Below are 18,050 nucleotides of genomic sequence, written 5' to 3'. Positions count from 1 at the left end.
TTAAATCTTTCACTGTTTAACTATAGAAGGAATGAGTTTAAAATGCTGTCAGTAACAGTGAAATATTCAAATATTCAAGTGTTTTGTGTATAGTGTAAAGTGTTGTGTTTTTTTTAGTCAGATTTGACTTTTTCACATTCTAATAAGCCTGCTATCCTCACAAATATCGTAATCAAGACAGTAAAAAAAAAATTGTATCAAATTACAACTATTCAAGACTTTAAGGTTTCTTTTATGAAACCAATAACTTTTTCTGTTTTTAAACTATGATAAAAAAATAAACAATGTAAAAACACCATTACTTTAACTGAAAAATATGAGAAAATCAATTTTCGTCTACTCAGCTGCACTTTGTTCCTGCTGCACTGTAAGACACTGTGTAGATAAATGTGAGAAGTTGACTAAGTAGTATCATTGACTTTTGGATATCATAGATGACATCCCATATTTAATTATCTATGGACCAGTTGTCGTGAATGAGCCTGTCACAGGGTGTGCTAGTGTCAAAAACTCTATTTTCTACCTTATCTTTTGTTACTGAGATAGTTGATGTGACATCAAAAAATTAGCTTGCAACAAGTCATCCAGTCAGTGTGACTTGGTTAAAAATATTGCCAGAATATTTGACAGAAATCGGTAATTAATATGAGCACAATCTATCCTTGCATGGCTCTCAGGCTGTGTTTGTGTTGTAGGGAGAGCATATATACAAGCGAGGTTGTGCAGCTGGCAAGCGAGTCCAGTGCAACATGGGAGCCAAGAACCACGGCGTGGTGATGTCTGATGCTAACAAGGCTCACACGCTGAATCAGCTGGTTGGAGCTGCGTTTGGTGCTGCAGGACAAAGATGTATGGCTCTCAGCACGGCTGTGTTTGTGTTGTAGGGAGAGCATATATACAAGCGAGGTTGTGCAGCTGGCAAGCGAGTCCAGTGCAACATGGGAGCCAAGAACCACGGCGTGGTGATGTCTGCTGCTAACAAGGCTCACACGCTGAATCAGCTGGTTGGAGCTGCGTTTGGTGCTGCAGGACAAAGATGTATGGCTCTCAGCACGGCTGTGTTTGTGTTGTAGGGAGAGCATATATACAAGCGAGGTTGTGCAGCTGGCAAGCGAGTCCAGTGCAACATGGGAGCCAAGAACCACGGTGTGGTGATGTCTGATGCTAACAAGGCTCACACGCTGAATCAGCTGGTTGGAGCTGCGTTTGGTGCTGCAGGACAAAGATGTATGGCTCTCAGCACGGCTGTGTTTGTGGGGGAGGCTAAGGAGTGGCTTCCAGAGTTAAAGGAACGGGCAGGGAAACTCAAGGTTAATGCTGGTTAGTGTGTTGCTACAGTATAAGCTTTTAATAACAAGTAACAAACTTATCCAATTAAAAATTGTTGGATAATTCAAATTGTTTTACTGATATTTCTCAATCAGACGATTTTTCCAGAGATATTATTTGAAGGGAAAAAGGTAAATGTATTGTAGGCCTAGTAGTTTAGTTTGTTAAAGTGTAGGATGTTTAGTTTGGTATGTATTCTAATTGGCAGTAAGCCGTTTTGTTTTTTTTTTCTAATCGGCCGCCGTCTGTTCAAACTTTCAATGTTCAAACGCTTCTCTGGAGTTTTTCCCTCTGTATTTTAGTAGAATGGTGGGGAACCTCTTGCATATTTCTTCTGTTAAGTAGGGTGCAGTAAAATTAAATGATTTTGATCAGTTTCTTGGCATTAAAAGTAACCATCCTCAGCTCGCTGGAACGCTCGGCAGTGGGAAGAGCCACAAACAACTGGCTCGCAACATTGACACTTCTTGACATTCCGTGGTGACTGGTAGGAATACAGTCCTGTATATGAAAACTACAGGATCAGGTACGCTCCTGATACTGATAAGTTGTCCAGTATTGATTCCAGACAAGCCTTTGGTCCTACAATAATGAAATTAATCTATTCCCATCCCACTAAGCAATAACATCTTGAATCTCAGAATTATCAAATGCAAACATACATCATGTTACCATTTAAAGCTCTCAAATAGAAATATTTTAGTGTAGTCAGAATTTTGTTATTTTATTTTTCCTTTGTTCCAAAATGGCAACTACTTTTGAAAAAATAATCCAGTTTTTTCCAATACCCTGTCTTTTACATCATAGTCAAAACTCAAAAATGTGAAATAACAGATATCGTATGTCATATTATAGCATCTGATTTCTATGGTATTGCAATTCCATGCAAATTTCATCGTTACATTTTATCCAAATATTTTAGTTTTTGGGCTATCAAGTAGCTAATAAGTAAGTAAGTTTTTGTAACTTGAGTTAATTGTTAAACGTTATGTGTCAGAAGGACAAATGAGATAGGAACTGTAATGTACACAACAACAAACCTTTTTGAGGATTCTGATCTGTATAAAATAAAAATCTAAAACATTTTACAAATAGTTTTGTTAAAGGAAATGCTCTAGGCCATGATTTTGAATTGTTGAAAAAGGAGGATAAGAGCTAGTTTACCTTGAAAGTGTAGGTAGGCCATAGAACATGTGTGACGTATTTTTGCTCAAGTGAGATCTTTAAGCAAAGGGTAACGTCTTAAAGGGGTTGCCTGGATGAAAACTCGAGCTGGGTTTAGTTCCAGGGCTCAAAATCAAAGTTTAAAAAAATAAAAAGTATTTTGGACCAAACTCTAGTTTTGCCACTACTGCTATTTTTCCAATAAATTTTGTTTGGGTCTATAAACTCAGACAAAGTTGGAATTCACAATCCGAATGATCAGTGATCATTCGCTATCAATCATGATCAATTCAAGGATCAATTGTATCATCACAGTCTTAGACCCAGTTGACGTTGTATTCCAGTGTTATTGTTTGACAGAAATTATCCGTGTTGAGGATAAGCAAAAGATAAGAGTGCAACTTTTGGTTAACTGATTAGAGGGTTAGCGTCCGTGTGCCACGGACAATTATCAACAATTATGTGATTAAAATAGACTTAATTAACCTTCCGTGATCTCACGAACCTGTATTGGATGGTTTAATAATTATTTTCCCGACGATTTACAATGATTATCTGCTGATTAAAGGTTACCGTGTTTGCACGGACCTGTATGATCTAAGTTTGCCTCTATTCTGCGAGTACAATACTTAATTAATCATCCGCCACTACACTAACCTTTCCAGAATCATTTAGTAAATATTATTTAACCCACAAATCAATACTCAAGGTATTATTTAGTCAGCACGGGCCTACTCTGATTTTAGGCTATTTCAACTATCTAAAATTAGTCCGTGTCTGCTAGGAACCTCTATTTTACAAACGTTTAATAGGTTATTATTCCTCTGATAATTAATATTCTATAGGCCTAACTGGATTGATTTATTACGTAATCCCTATGGTACCGTGTTCTCACGGACCTGTATGATTTAAGGTTTGTTCCTAACTTTGAGCAAAACACTTAATTAATCATCCGTGCTTGCACGAACCTATAGAGATTAGTTTAGTTGTTTCTTTAAACGTTAAATAAATTGACTGTTACTGTTTAGCAATTCCCTACGGCACCGTGTTCTCACGGACCTGTATGATTTAAGTTTAATTCACTATTTTAGCTTTTATTAAAATACTGATTTAATCAACCGTGCTTGCACGGACCTGAATGATTATGGTTTAGTTGGTTTATTTTTGACGTTAACTGAGTTATATGTTACTGTTTAACAAATCCCGAGGGTACCGTGTTCGCACGGACCTGAATAAGATTGTTTAAAGTAAAAGAAACTTTAATTTACTGTTAATATTTATTTAAATATTTTAAATAAGATTTGAATACTGAAATTAATTCAAAAGTTAAATGATCGAAATATTACTATTAAATTTGATTTCAACTATGACTTTCAACTGATTAATTTTTACAAGTCCTAGACTATTAAGTAATTACCCAGAGTGAGAGTGACTTTCCAATGCGTGATGCGTGGCCAGGAACTGATCGAGAGGCCAGGTCCCCGTGGTTTTGTTGGCCATGCGTACCTTGGTGCGCATGCGCGCCGTGCCCACTCCTTGGTGGAGGGGACAGACCAGTACTCAGTGAGACATCACGGAGCTCATGCAGCCGTCCTGACTGATATTGACTATGGCCCTCGACCTCCGACTTGAGGACTGATTATCTTACTGATTGTTAAGAATTGGCAATCTGGCTACTATTACTTCGTTGAAAAAAATATATGCTCAGTTTATAATTCAAATCCCCTTCACATTATGTTGATTTAAAAAAAACACACACCTAAATTTTACTACCGTTACACATGTACAAGATACACTGTGTACACAATATTTCGTCACCTGAGGTCGTTCCTCAGAACGAATTGTTGTGTGCATAGTGTTCTGTATGTTCTATGGCCTACCTACACTTTCAAGGTAAGCTAGCTACTATCCTCCTTTTTCAACAATTTAAAACTTTTTTTGTTACTCTTTTGGGCTGCATTAATGGGGAGCAAATTAATTCAATTTGAAGAGCAACGGTTTGTCTGAAATCGATACTGGACATCCTTTGAGATTGACTCTGTATAACTGTCCACCTTATTGTGTAGGTCATGTCCCTGGGACAGACCTAGGTCCAGTGATCTCCCCACAGGCTAAGCAGAGAGTGTTGGGCCTAATACAAAGTGGGGTAGATGAAGGGGCTACTCTGTTGCTGGACGGCCGCGGACTGGCCGTCCCAGGCTACGAGAAGGGAAACTTCATTGGACCTACAATACTCACCAATGTAAAGGTAAATTACTCATACCCATCCCACATAAATCAAATAATTTTTTTAGCTGTTAAACAGACTATAGAGGCCAAGTCAGAAAATATGAAAGATTTCTTTATTTCTTAAATGAGAAATATGTTTATAAATAAAAATTTAAGGGTTTTTACAGAATGGTTTTTTGGTATGTCTAAGTACTTCTTCTGAACCTTAAATATACAGTTAATGTGAGTGAAATTTCCTTGTAATAATTGGTCATACTGCATCTGGCTTTGAAAAAATGCATAATAGGCACAAATACTGTGGTGGGACAAAGTCTCTTAGCCTCCCTTGATAAGAAACGGGATTCTTGACAGCTTGCGACTGACACCATTTATATGATTCTCCTAGGATAAACTACAATTTTGTTAAAATCCTAATAAGTTCACACGTACTGACCTTGTATATTTAATTCCCAATAGCCCTCTATGAAATGCTACAAGGAGGAAATATTTACAGGATTCTCGACAGCTTGCCACTGACACCATTTATATGATTCTCCTAGGATAAACTACAATTTTGTTAAAATCCTAATAAGTTCACACTTACTGACCTTGTATATTTAATTCCCAATAGCCCTCTATGAAATGCTACAAGTAGGAAATATTTACAGGATTCTCGACAGCTTGCCACTGACACCATTTATATGATTCTCCTAGGATAAACTACAATTTTGTTAAAATCCTAATAAGTTCACACTTACTGACCTTGTACAGGGTGATTCAAAAAGGACTTTACAACTTTGAAAATTCATATAAATCTTATTAAACAAGGTACAGAGCTGGTTTTGGTGTTGTTTTAAAGAAAAACACTTTGAGTTTTTTTACCTTAAAATATCAAATTTTTACCTTAAAAGGAATTTTAGGTACGAAAAAATATTGAAAACCGTTAAATTTTTAAAAGAAATTTAACAAATTTTGAAAATGTGGCATTTTTTGAAGCTGAAGGAGTGCAATTTTCGATAAACACCTAAGAGTGTCTTGTAGAAAATTTAATTCCGAACCTACGATTTTTCCTCAAATTGTTTCTAACTCTTACCGTTTTCGAGCTATAGCCGTTTAAAAAAAACCTGATTTGTCGTTTTCAGAGGTCCGCCATTTTGGAATTTTGGAGAGGTTAAAATTTCCCCCCCGAAATCACGAATTTCCCCCCCATATTATTCTTATGGGAAATAACATTGAAAAATACTTTCATACGCTCATCTGAACCATTTAGAAACGTGCTAGGGACTTGGAATTTTGTAGTATTGCAGTATGGGATCTTAAATTAACGGTAGAATTTGCAAAAAGTCCCATTTTTAAATGGCGGACCTCTGAAAACGACAAATCACGTTTTTTTTAAACGGCTATAGCTCGAAAACGGTAAGAGCTAGAAACAATTTGAGGAAAAATCGTAGGTTCGGAATTAAATTTTCTACAAGACACTCTTTGGCGTTTATCGAAAATCGCACTCCTTCAGCTTCAAAAAATGCCACATTTTCAAAATTTGTTAAATTTCTTTCCAAATTTTAACGGTTTTCGTAATTTTTTCGTACCTAAAATTCTTTTTAAGGTAAAAATTTGATATTTTAAGGTAAAAAAACTTGAAGTGTTTTTCTTTAAAACAACACCAAAACCAGCTCTGTACCTTGTTTAATAAGATTTATATGAATTTTCAAAGTTGTAAAGTCCTTTTTGAATCACCCTGTATATTTAATTCCCAATAGCCCTCTATGAAATGCTACAAGGAGGAAATATTTACAGGATTCTCGACAGCTTGCCACTGACACCATTTATATGATTCTCCTAGGATAAACTACAATTTTGTTAAAATCCTAATAAGTTCACACTTACTGACCTTGTATATTTAATTCCCAATAGCCCTCTATGAAATGCTACAAGGAGGAAATATTTACAGGATTCTCGACAGCTTGCCACTGACACCATTTATATGATTCTCCTAGGATAAACTACAATTTTGTTAAAATCCTAATAAGTTCACACGTACTGACCTTGTATATTTAATTCCCAATAGCCCTCTATGAAATGCTACAAGGAGGAAATATTTGGACCAGTGCTTGTGTGTCTGTCTGTTGATACTCTTGATGAAGCAATTTCACTTATCAACGACAACCCTTACGGCAACGGAACAGCCATTTTTACCAACAACGGAGCCACAGCACGCAAGTTTACCAAGGAAATAGATGTTGGACAGGTATTATGTTTAGTATAATTTAAAGAGGTTTCAAAATTTCTCGAAAGTATTTAAATTCAATGGCTTGTAAAATATTAGCTGTTTCACATGGTTCTGGTGTTTAACACTTGCTGTAGAGAGCCACTTCATCTGGCAACTTAATTGCAAACATTTCTCGGTACAAAAAAAAAATACTCTTAACATATTATTAAACTCTTCGAGCTTGGGGAAACACCATGTTGTGGCTTATTTACAATAAATTACCAATTACACTAAACCATATTGATAATAATTATGCAACAATGCATATCAGCAATGAAATAAAGAAAGCAGGGGTACCAACATATAAGCTTGTTTTGTCATTTAAAATGTGTCTCTCACTACTTTTAATTTGTATTGTGTTTTTAAAAAAACACCCCGTATATATATTAATAAAATATCTATTCAATTTATTCAACATGACCGTTTCTAAATTTAACATGTGCACAGGGTTCAAATTTTACAATTAAGAGAAGTGTACTTATACAGTCTAAAGTCAATAATTACACCTCATGATTATACTGTAAAAGGCTTTTTATTTTACAATTTGTTATTTGGTTAAATCAGTTGATACAAAATGCTTGTAATAACTCCTATGCTAACACATTTAATTGACATCAGCGCACATTCCTAGCATGGTCATTCCTCAAAACCAGTAACTGTTTTCAGTTATAGTAAAAGTAATAGTAAAACAACGTTTTTCTAATAAATAGCTAGATATGGATGAGATTGGATTTTTAGTTCGAGATGAGACAAGAGTTTTAATTTCTCATAAAATTTTGAGACGAGATCAAGACGGGATTTCCCATCTCATACATAACGGGAAATGCACGTTCGACATTTTTACCTCATTTTGTAACATTGTTGTTGATTGTTTAAATACAAAAATAATAATAATAGACATAAATATTTCTAATCTTTTATTTTTTTTAAATCAGCATAAAAAAATTATATTAATTACGCCTAACTTATTGAAAATGCTTATGATTAGAAAACATAGTGATATCACTTAGGATAGAGTTAAACTTATACTTAAACAAAATAAAGCATAAAATAAAAACAATATTAATTTGAATAAAATAGTTACTTGTTTTGGATATGATTATAGTTAGTAAAAGATGCCTTACACAACAAAACTTCTCAAACGATAAAATAATTGCAGTAATATTAGCATGTAAAAAATTAATTAAATAAGAATCCCTTCGCAAAGGAAACGCAACTACAACACACTCCTGTATTGCGGGTATTGCATTGACTTTCTGCAGGCGTTTTTATTTTTTTAAGAGAAGGTATAACAGTGTTTTTACTTACCCCCTATGCAAAGTATTTGGAAAATGTAATGTTTCCATGAAACTTAAAATGGTTTACAATACCTGCATATAGTAATCCTTTGTTGCTGATTTTGGCAACTAGTCTCGGTTCATTGGTGAACCATCTTCAGGCCTCAAGGTGTCAAATAATCACTTCATTCGAAGGTCATTAATAACAGAGTTCAATAAATAAGACATATACAAAACACGATACACAGAACGGACACACATTACAAAAAACACGAAAAACACTAATTTTTTTTATGTGTGTCCGTTCCGTGTATCGTGTTTTGTATATGTCTTATTTATTGAACTCTGTTATTAACGACCTTCGAATGAAGTGATTATTTGACACCTTGAGGCCTGAAGATGGTTCACTAATGAACCGAAACTAGTTGCCAAAATCAGCAACAAAGGATTACTATATGCAGGTATTGTAAACCATTTTGAGTATAATACAGTAATCCGGAAGTTAAACAACTATTTTTTAAAATTTCCATCAAAATTTTTTTTCAGTTTTGAGAGGATATATCCATTTTGTATTACCCTAAATGTATCAATAAGTCAGACATTTAGATGTATTATTTCTTATTTTTAGTACAAAATAAATAACCTAAACACGTTTCCTCCCTGCAATATTCAACCATTAAACTTTAACATCGTCATCGTCTTATGGTTAGGCTTGCTTTATATTGCGCCAAAAAGTAGGTCCATATTTATCTGTACTATCTACCTGATTAAAGAGTTAAGTGAAGTTAAGTGCTACTATGACACAATGCATTTATTGAAAAATATCATAAGCCTTAGTCCATGTAGATTTTGTAATGTTATAACGAATGGTGAATGTTGACAATAAAAGTATGTAACAACAGTTCTCATTGGTCAGGAGGCGACAATGCACTACCATGTCAGCCAATCGACTTTCGTGTTTCAATGGAGCAAATGACGATTGCTAGACATCGTTTTATGTGCTTTGCTTATTGTGGGTGGGAAGGGTATTGATAATTTATCGTGATTCGAGATCCGATATGTAGTACGTGTTCGTTTATGCATAATGAGTATTTAAGTATAAAAAAACTAGGTTAGTTACAGACAGGTTCAAAACATCGATTGTTACGATCCATTTTTGACACCCCTACACGGAATTTATAAGGGCCAGGCAGGCCGGTTCACAGTGAATCCACTCTGCCGAACCTATACTCTTGGTATCATCGGGAACATAGTCAAACACTTTTGTTACTAAATAAAACTATGGCATGTTTTATAAAAGCACTCTTTTGGAGATTATAGTCCCTAAACATAATCTTTATTGTAGGCTAAAAGTAAAACTTATCAATTGCCATACTTTACTCCACAGACGTCAACTTATTCTACAACTCTTTACAAAATACCAGGTTTCAGTCAAAATACTTTTGTAAAAATTGACAGTGTGCTGTTTTAACACAGTCATTCCTTGACCACGATCGTTTTTACTTCTTATAGAGAAAAGACTCTCCTTACAAAAAGTATTTATAGGTCAAGATGTATGTAGTTTCTTAAAAGTATAACTGCAATTGCTTTTAAAAATAAATACAAAAACTGTCAAATGACTTAGATTAATACTTGTAGGCCTAAGCCTATGTATAAATTAGAGGAAACTTTATTAGACCTCATCACAGTGAAATTCAAACATTTGCAGTGTTTTAAAATAATTAACACTCAGAAACGTTTGTGTAATGGAAATCTGCAAGCGACTGACGCCAAGGGTAAGGGAGGGCATGTGAACCAGGCTTTAGAGCAAACTTTCTCTTTTCCTACCCCATGTCCCGTTAGACGGTGGGCGGGGCTTCACACTAAATAAACACTCAGTTCATTCATTCACATTAGAGAATAGTTTTTGTGGCAGTATGTCTCTGTAATACAACCTTATAGTAACCTTTTATAAGCATTATTAAACAATTATTACACACAAGTAAGAAGAGTGGCCTTTATTTGAGTTTGAAACTGATCAAATGACTAGTCTAGCCTACTGTACTAGCTTGATCAATTAATGTTTAAGGTAATAGAGTTTATAACCTCTGATAATTCTGAACAAATTATTAGCCAAATATAGTATTATGAGTGGATGTTATCAAAATGGCACCCATAATGACCCACCGCGCTACCCCTTACCCGCCCGACCATCAGTGCGTCACTAATTAATTATGTGTCACGAAGTGTTCACCGTTTCATAGGTCGGGGCTTACGTAGTCCCTTGGGCAATTTGGCTTGCTTTTTTTAAATTTACTGATAAGTGTAACTTGTGTTGTGCTGTTCTTATAAGTATAATAGACGCCGGGAATTCCGTACTTTTTAGCCGGGAAAACTGGGAAAAATGTGTGAATCGCTTATAGATCCTGCTGACAACCCTGCTTAACGATTTTGATAGAAATTTAGTATGTTGTTATAGACCTTTCTTATTCTGAACTAAATTATATAAATCCCATAGCTGTACAAATTGCGGTTCAAATGTCATTGTAACTAATGTTATTTCCCCTTAAAACCCATACAAAACGGAAATTCAGATTCGTTGAAAAAAACCCGGTTTTGATTCAAATTAGTCTGTTATGGTCCTTATTATGTTATGGTCCTAAACAAAATATTACAAATCCTTCATTGTTGTAAAAATTACGGCCCACAAGCTATTGAAACTTTTCTGATTTTCCCTATAAAATATCATAGTTACTCCCACCTTACCTACTAAAAGGTTGTTGATAAGGGAATGGGAGAAAGTATGTGTCAGATTGCTGGTACCGTTTATAGTTTATTATAAAATAAATACATTTTCCAATTTTGATCAAAATTTGGTTAAGTACAATTTTACTTCATGTACTATAGGACTAATGATGATTCCTTTCCAAACATGGGTATCAGCTTAGAAGTTATAAACTATTTTGTATTATTCTGTATTTTCACTTAAACTTAATGTTTAGGTTGGTGTGAATGTTCCCATACCTGTGCCTCTGTCAATGTTCTCTTTCACTGGATCTCGTCAATCATTTAGAGGAGATTGTCACTTCTACGGGAAGCAGGTAAACTATTTTTTATTCTTACAGATAAGCTAGTGTCAAAGGCCAGTGCCTTCCTGAGAAACCAACACACAAAGAAGGTAATTTGAACTATAGTCAAAGTACCAAAAAAAGTCAATGTAAAACAATTTTTCAGGCTATTTCAATTTTTACAGTAACGTTTTATGATCAATATATTTTAAAGCTGTATTTGGGGTCTTCAACAACTAGTGTATTTTCAGGGAGAGTTCCACAAACCATGTGGATTTATACACATAAAAATTGTATTCCTTTAGGCCTATCTATAATGATATAAAATATACTACACCATTCCACGACTTTTCAATCACAGTGTGTATATATATTTATTTACAGGGTGAGTTTTAAATGAGTTCATTTAAATAGGGTTCATCAAACCAAACTATATAATATTCCTTGTGGCAGCAAACCTAAGTACTAATTAAACTTAAAGTTATTTCTTTCGGGAATACAGCTAAAAGTTTAAGAAAATATTTTAGTGAGAATGCAATCAGGCAAATTATAGGTTTGCAGCGACAGGAGAAATTATATTGTAACACTCCTGTCTGTTGGCAGGGAGTACACTTCTACACCCAAGTAAAGACCATCACCCAGCTGTGGAGGGACACAGATGTTAGTCATACACGAGCCGCCGTCTCGATGCCAGTGATGCAGTGAAATTGGAACATCACAATCCTACTATATTGTAACACTCCTGTCTGTTGGCAGGGAGTACACTTCTACACCCAAGTAAAGACCATCACCCAGCTGTGGAGGGACACAGATGTTAGTCATACACGAGCCGCTGTCTCCATGCCAGTGATGCAGTGAAATTGGAACATCACAATCCTACTATATTGTAACACTCCTGTCTGTTGGCAGGGAGTACACTTCTACACCCAAGTAAAGACCATCACCCAGCTGTGGAGGGACACAGATGTTAGTCATACACGAGCCGCTGTCTCCATGCCAGTGATGCAGTGAAACAGGAACATCACAATCCTATTATATTGTAACACTCCTGTCTGTTGGCAGGGAGTACACTTCTACACCCAAGTAAAGACCATCACCCAGCTGTGGAGGGACACAGATGTTAGTCATACACGAGCCGCCGTCTCCATGCCAGTGATGCAGTGAAATTGGAACATCACAATCCTACTATATTGTAACACTCCTGTCTGTTGGCAGGGAGTACACTTCTACACCCAAGTAAAGACCATCACCCAGCTGTGGAGGGACACAGATGTTAGTCATACACGAGCCGCTGTCTCCATGCCAGTGATGCAGTGAAACAGGAACATCACAATCCTATTATATTGTAACACTCCTGTCTGTTGGCAGGGAGTACACTTCTACACCCAAGTAAAGACCATCACCCAGCTGTGGAGGGACACAGATGTTAGTCATACACGAGCCGCCGTCTCCATGCCAGTGATGCAGTGAAACTGGAACGTCACAATCCTACTATATTGTAACACTCCTGTCTGTTGGCAGGGAGTACACTTCTACACCCAAGTAAAGACCATCACCCAGCTGTGGAGGGACACAGATGTTAGTCATACACGAGCCGCCGTCTCCATGCCAGTGATGCAGTGAAATTGGAACATCACAATCCTACTATATTGTAACACTCCTGTCTGTTGGCAGGGAGTACACTTCTACACCCAAGTAAAGACCATCACCCAGCTGTGGAGGGACACAGATGTTAGTCATACACGAGCCGCTGTCTCCATGCCAGTGATGCAGTGAAACAGGAACATCACAATCCTATTATATTGTAACACTCCTGTCTGTTGGCAGGGAGTACACTTCTACACCCAAGTAAAGACCATCACCCAGCTGTGGAGGGACACAGATGTTAGTCACACACGAGCCGCCGTCTCGATGCCAGTGATGCAGTGAAATTGGAACATCACAATCCTACTATATTGTAACACTCCTGTCTGTTGGCAGGGAGTACACTTCTACACCCAAGTAAAGACCATCACCCAGCTGTGGAGGGACACAGATGTTAGTCATACACGAGCCGCCGTCTCCATGCCAGTGATGCAGTGAAACTGGAACGTCACAATCCTACTATATTGTAACACTCCTGTCTGTTGGCAGGGAGTACACTTCTACACCCAAGTAAAGACCATCACCCAGCTGTGGAGGGACACAGATGTTAGTCATACACGAGCCGCTGTCTCCATGCCAGTGATGCAGTGAAATTGGAACATCACAATCCTACTATATTGTAACACTCCTGTCTGTTGGCAGGGAGTACACTTCTACACCCAAGTAAAGACCATCACCCAGCTGTGGAGGGACACAGATGTTAGTCATACACGAGCCGCCGTCTCCATGCCAGTGATGCAGTGAAACTGGAACGTCACAATCCTACTATATTCAGATAAGCATCATGAATTTGGTCATACCCTGCTCCATGGAACATTAGGTAGGAGCTTTAACTATTGATACAACTAAACATTCCATGCCCATGTTGAATTTGTTGCCAGTTTTTTAATCAAAATCGTCGTAGTTGATATGAGCTACTGACAGATTGTGCTGATCTAAATTACTAATTTATGTTGAGTACACACATGTTTTTACAAACTCAAACTAATGAAATGATGTATTGTGAGCTATAGCAACTGTTATGAATCATCAACTTGGTCAGCAATGAGAAAGATTCCAAACTAGGGCAACAAACACTACTTTACACAACCATACCCAAAACATTATAGAACATTTCACTGTCACTGACAGCATTTTTAACTAAGTAAGAGAAAGTTTTTCAGGCCTAATGGTGGCCAGGAAGTTATTGCAACAGACTGTTAAATCTGCTGTTTAAAATGCTGTCAATCACAGTGAAATATTCTATTTTTTATGTATTGTGTAAAGTTTTGTTTTCTTTGTGCCAGTTCAGACTCTCCCATTCTGGTAAGTCTCACTAAAAATCCTAAAAACCAAGGCCCTATGCTACATATGTGAGATTTAATTATTTTATTTTTATATATGAATAAAACAAAATGTTATTGTCCTTATCAGTTATGCTTTGGAAAGCTGTGATAATGAATATGAATTTAGTGTCGGTCAGTTTCTATTGCTCAAGTTAAGAATGGTGCCATATTATAAATAAGTCTTCCAATGATTGTAGTGCCTTAACCTATAATGTAGAGTAGGCCTCTCTAGTTTGAATTATCTTAACTATGTCACCTGAATAGGGGAGATAATAACAGAGTCACATAATAAACTTAATATTTTGTCTCTATTCAGATTAATGAAGATCTGTTAAAAGTATTTTAACACATTTTATTATTTGTATATGACAGACCTTATCCTCTCTTTGGTTAGTGGCCCCAGTTATTGGTTATTGGGTTAGTCCCAATGTTGGTTTAAAAATGTGGACTGAGGTCAAAGTAGCTTTATGAGTAATCAGAAACCTGCTATTCATCAAATAATTTACTCTACCTCATTTTTAAGATGATTATAAAGATGATTTGATGTATCTATATCCATTGTTGTCTTTCATTTGTCGGTTTGTTACAGCCTTTGTTTTTTTTTACTTATTGAAACACAAATGCAGTACGTTATATGTGGTTTTTAATACTTGCTTTATTCTATTTTACTGGTTATATCGCTTATACATTTTATTTTATGTTACTGCTTATATCATTCCAATTGTTAATTTTACTATTTCTTATACAGTAGAACCTCTTTAATCCGAACTAATTGGGACCGAGGGTAGTTCGGATTATTGAATAGTTCGGACTACAGAACATATTGTTGTTTTTACATAACAATAGATAAAACATGGCTAAAATGTCTCTGATTGTTACAGGAAAAGTGAAAAAATGCTTTATATAGTAAAATCCAGTGTTTATTTAATACATTAGTAAACAGTGAATAAATAGTACTTTACATTAGAATAGAAACAATTACTGTGCATACGTATACAATAAAGAAACAACTACTGTACTGAGTAGTTTGGATTACGGGGGGTTGGATTAAAGAGGTTCTACTGTAGGTAGGTTTAATTGAGACTGAAGTATGAATATAAAATTATATACGTCTGGAGACTTTGATTCACCTTACACCTTCTCTTAGGGTCAAAATTGTGCAAATTGATCCAGCTGATTGAGCTGAGTGGTTAGTGCTCGATAGAAACAAATCTCTGGTTCAATCCTGAACAAATTTCAGGGCCGGATTTCCCAATAGGCCCGGGCCTATGGGCGCAAGGTCCCAGAGGGCGCACGACCGAGAGGATTTTTTTATATCTAAAAATGAAAATAAATAGTCTTAAGACGGTGACACACTATCGATCTTTTCCCCGAACAAGACCCCGAACCGAGCAGGGAGAAGGGAGAAGGGAGGTCGAAGGGAGCATGTTCGATAGTGTGTCACGGGTCCGTACACCGATCCAGACGGCGAACCAGACATCAGGCCGAGCAGGGAAACGAGCGCTCTGGAGGCGGTTTTTTGGTGAAAGATCAAAGAAAAGATCGGTCCGATGTACGGAGTGATGTACGATAGTGTGTCACTTGCCCCGTACGCCGTCGCGAGCGCCGCACCGAGCGGCCGCCTGTGCTAGCGTTGAGTTATGATTTAATATGGCAATTAGACCCTTTAATTGGTAAAATAAATAAATGTTGGGTAATATGTTGCCGTTATATATTATGGCCATTTAAGATGTCATGTTGTGGTTTGTTTGGTCGAGGTTCAAAATGTAGAAACCGTTAAATTAATTATATCAATAATATTAAAGTGAATTAAGTAATTGATGTTGTCTAAAATTCTTTCAAAATTAATATAAACATTAATATAAACATTAAGGGCAATTAAAATTATCATTCTGTAACGTTATTTCAATTAATAAAACCAATAAAAATCAATACATATAACTAAGTATCCTTTCTAGAATATTTTATTTTTGCGATAAGTTTTCAAAAAGCGTCTTTTAACGCGCTCTCACTCGCACACACTCTCCATCTCTCTCTAAACTCCCTTTTGCCGCGCTCAGTAGGATTCGTCTGGTCTTGGTCTTGTTCGGGGAAATGTTCGGAGTGAAATTTTGCTGAAATTTATCTCCCTTCTCCCTTCTCCCTGCTCGGTTCGGGGTCTTGATCGGGGAAAAGATCGATAGTGTGTCACCGCCTTTAGTTGATAACAAACAACTGCCTGTTTAAGCGTTGTGATTCTGAGGTTCATAAGAAGAAATAATTGTTAGGAAACTTAAACTATTTTTCAGAACTACGCATCAATTTCGTTACAAAATTGGTAGCGAACACCAGTTATACGGGAGTAGGCTGTAGGGATGTTGACGTTGACGAGCGCCCTAGCGGTTACGCATCGTATTGCCACTGCACTGCCACTATTCTAGTATTCTGGCTCGGACTCGGCACTACTGATTAAGAGTGATTAGGGGCGCATGCGTGGTAGACATTGTTACCACCCTCACTTCACAAAACAAAAGTTATTAACTAATAAAAATATATAATACGTTGTGTTGAATATCAAAACCACGATGAATTTACCTTTAAAATTTACAAAAAAATATTAATTTCAGTTTGCATAAGATTTTAGAAAAATTCAATACCCTCCAAAGCACCATCAATGCTGTAATTTTCTCCTCAGACCTAAGGATCGGTATTGTTGGCCGCAATAATGCTCTGTTTTGCTTTGGAAATATAACCTAGATCATTGAATAGTCAAAGCCTAGATGCAGTACAACCATAGATTAAATTAAACTCACTCATGTCGACTTCTTATGACATTGTTAATTCAAAATTTGTCAATGTCTAGTTTATGTTGGTGACACTTGACGTTAGTTATCACGTAATTTTGTTTCTATTATTTTCAGGGCTGTGCGAATAGTTCGAAAAACGAATCGAATCCGAATCTTTTTAGAGATTCGATTCGGATTCGAGAACGAATCTACTGTTTCTAACTGGATTCGGATTCGGAATCGATATTCGAATTTACTGGTAAGAGATCCGGGTTCGGATTCGATATTCGAATTTCTTGGAAATAGATCCGAGTTGGGATTCGATATTCAAATTTACTAGATTCTGATTGAATATAATTTAAATTTTCAATATAATTTTTTAGACACTAAAAAACTACTTGTGCACTCCGATTTGCTGTTGACTGGTTCATGTTAGGAACCTGACCAACTTGGTGTTAGGCTTTAGGCCCATTAGTGTAGGTCGCATTTGAACACTATCTTGGCTATCAGTAAACTTAACCTCACAATGTTAGTTGTTACTTGTAATAGTAATGCAGACATAGGCTTGTGTGGAGGATTAACACCGAGGTGTATAATAGGCTGGGCCTATGTTTTAGACTACACAAATTGGTAGTCCACCACTTTTAGCGAGTAACTTAGGCCTAGGTGGTATGCCTAACTTATGCCCAATTTTTTAGTTTCAAAACTTCAAATAGGTAGGCCTAAATTTTATAACTTTTTTATTTGGCCATTTCAAGAATTTTTTCAAGCAATTCCCTAAGTTATTTCAGCCCCAGAAAATGTGGTCTAAAAATGTGAAAATTGGTACTGCTGACTTTCCTCGGATTTGGATTCGACTCTGAACAGGTTTAAATATTCGGATTCGATAACAGCTTTAAATTTCAGATTCGGATTCGATCCAGGTTCGATAATAGCTGTAAATTTGAGATTCGGATTCGACCCAGATTCGACTCGGGATTAATTAAAATATTCGGATTCGATCCGGATTCGATAAAATCTGT

The 18,050-nt window shown here is 36.4% G+C and overlaps 1 protein-coding gene across 1 annotated transcript in view; it reads left to right on the top strand.

Annotated features, from left to right (window-relative positions):
- The window catches only part of LOC128985503 (probable methylmalonate-semialdehyde dehydrogenase [acylating], mitochondrial), a 33,126-nt gene extending 17,750 nt beyond the window's left edge, over positions 1-15,376 (top strand). The window contains exons 7-11 of the mRNA XM_054405055.1: positions 1,074-1,320; positions 4,560-4,741; positions 6,770-6,949; positions 11,229-11,327; positions 11,898-15,376. Of these exons, the coding sequence (XP_054261030.1) occupies positions 1,074-1,320; positions 4,560-4,741; positions 6,770-6,949; positions 11,229-11,327; positions 11,898-11,999 (810 nt within the window). The 3' untranslated portion in view covers positions 12,000-15,376. The remainder of the gene's footprint in view (positions 1-1,073; positions 1,321-4,559; positions 4,742-6,769; positions 6,950-11,228; positions 11,328-11,897) is intronic.
- The last annotated feature ends 2,674 nt before the right edge of the window (positions 15,377-18,050 follow it).

Source organism: Macrosteles quadrilineatus, unplaced genomic scaffold, assembly GCF_028750875.1.
Source record: "Macrosteles quadrilineatus isolate MER2022 unplaced genomic scaffold, UCM_ALF_1.0 Scaffold_2__2_contigs__length_208266976, whole genome shotgun sequence".
Classification (NCBI taxonomy): Eukaryota; Metazoa; Arthropoda; class Insecta; order Hemiptera; family Cicadellidae; genus Macrosteles; species Macrosteles quadrilineatus.
The sequence above is the reverse complement of the archived record's forward strand: the minus strand, read 5'-3'. Positions and strand labels throughout refer to the sequence as shown.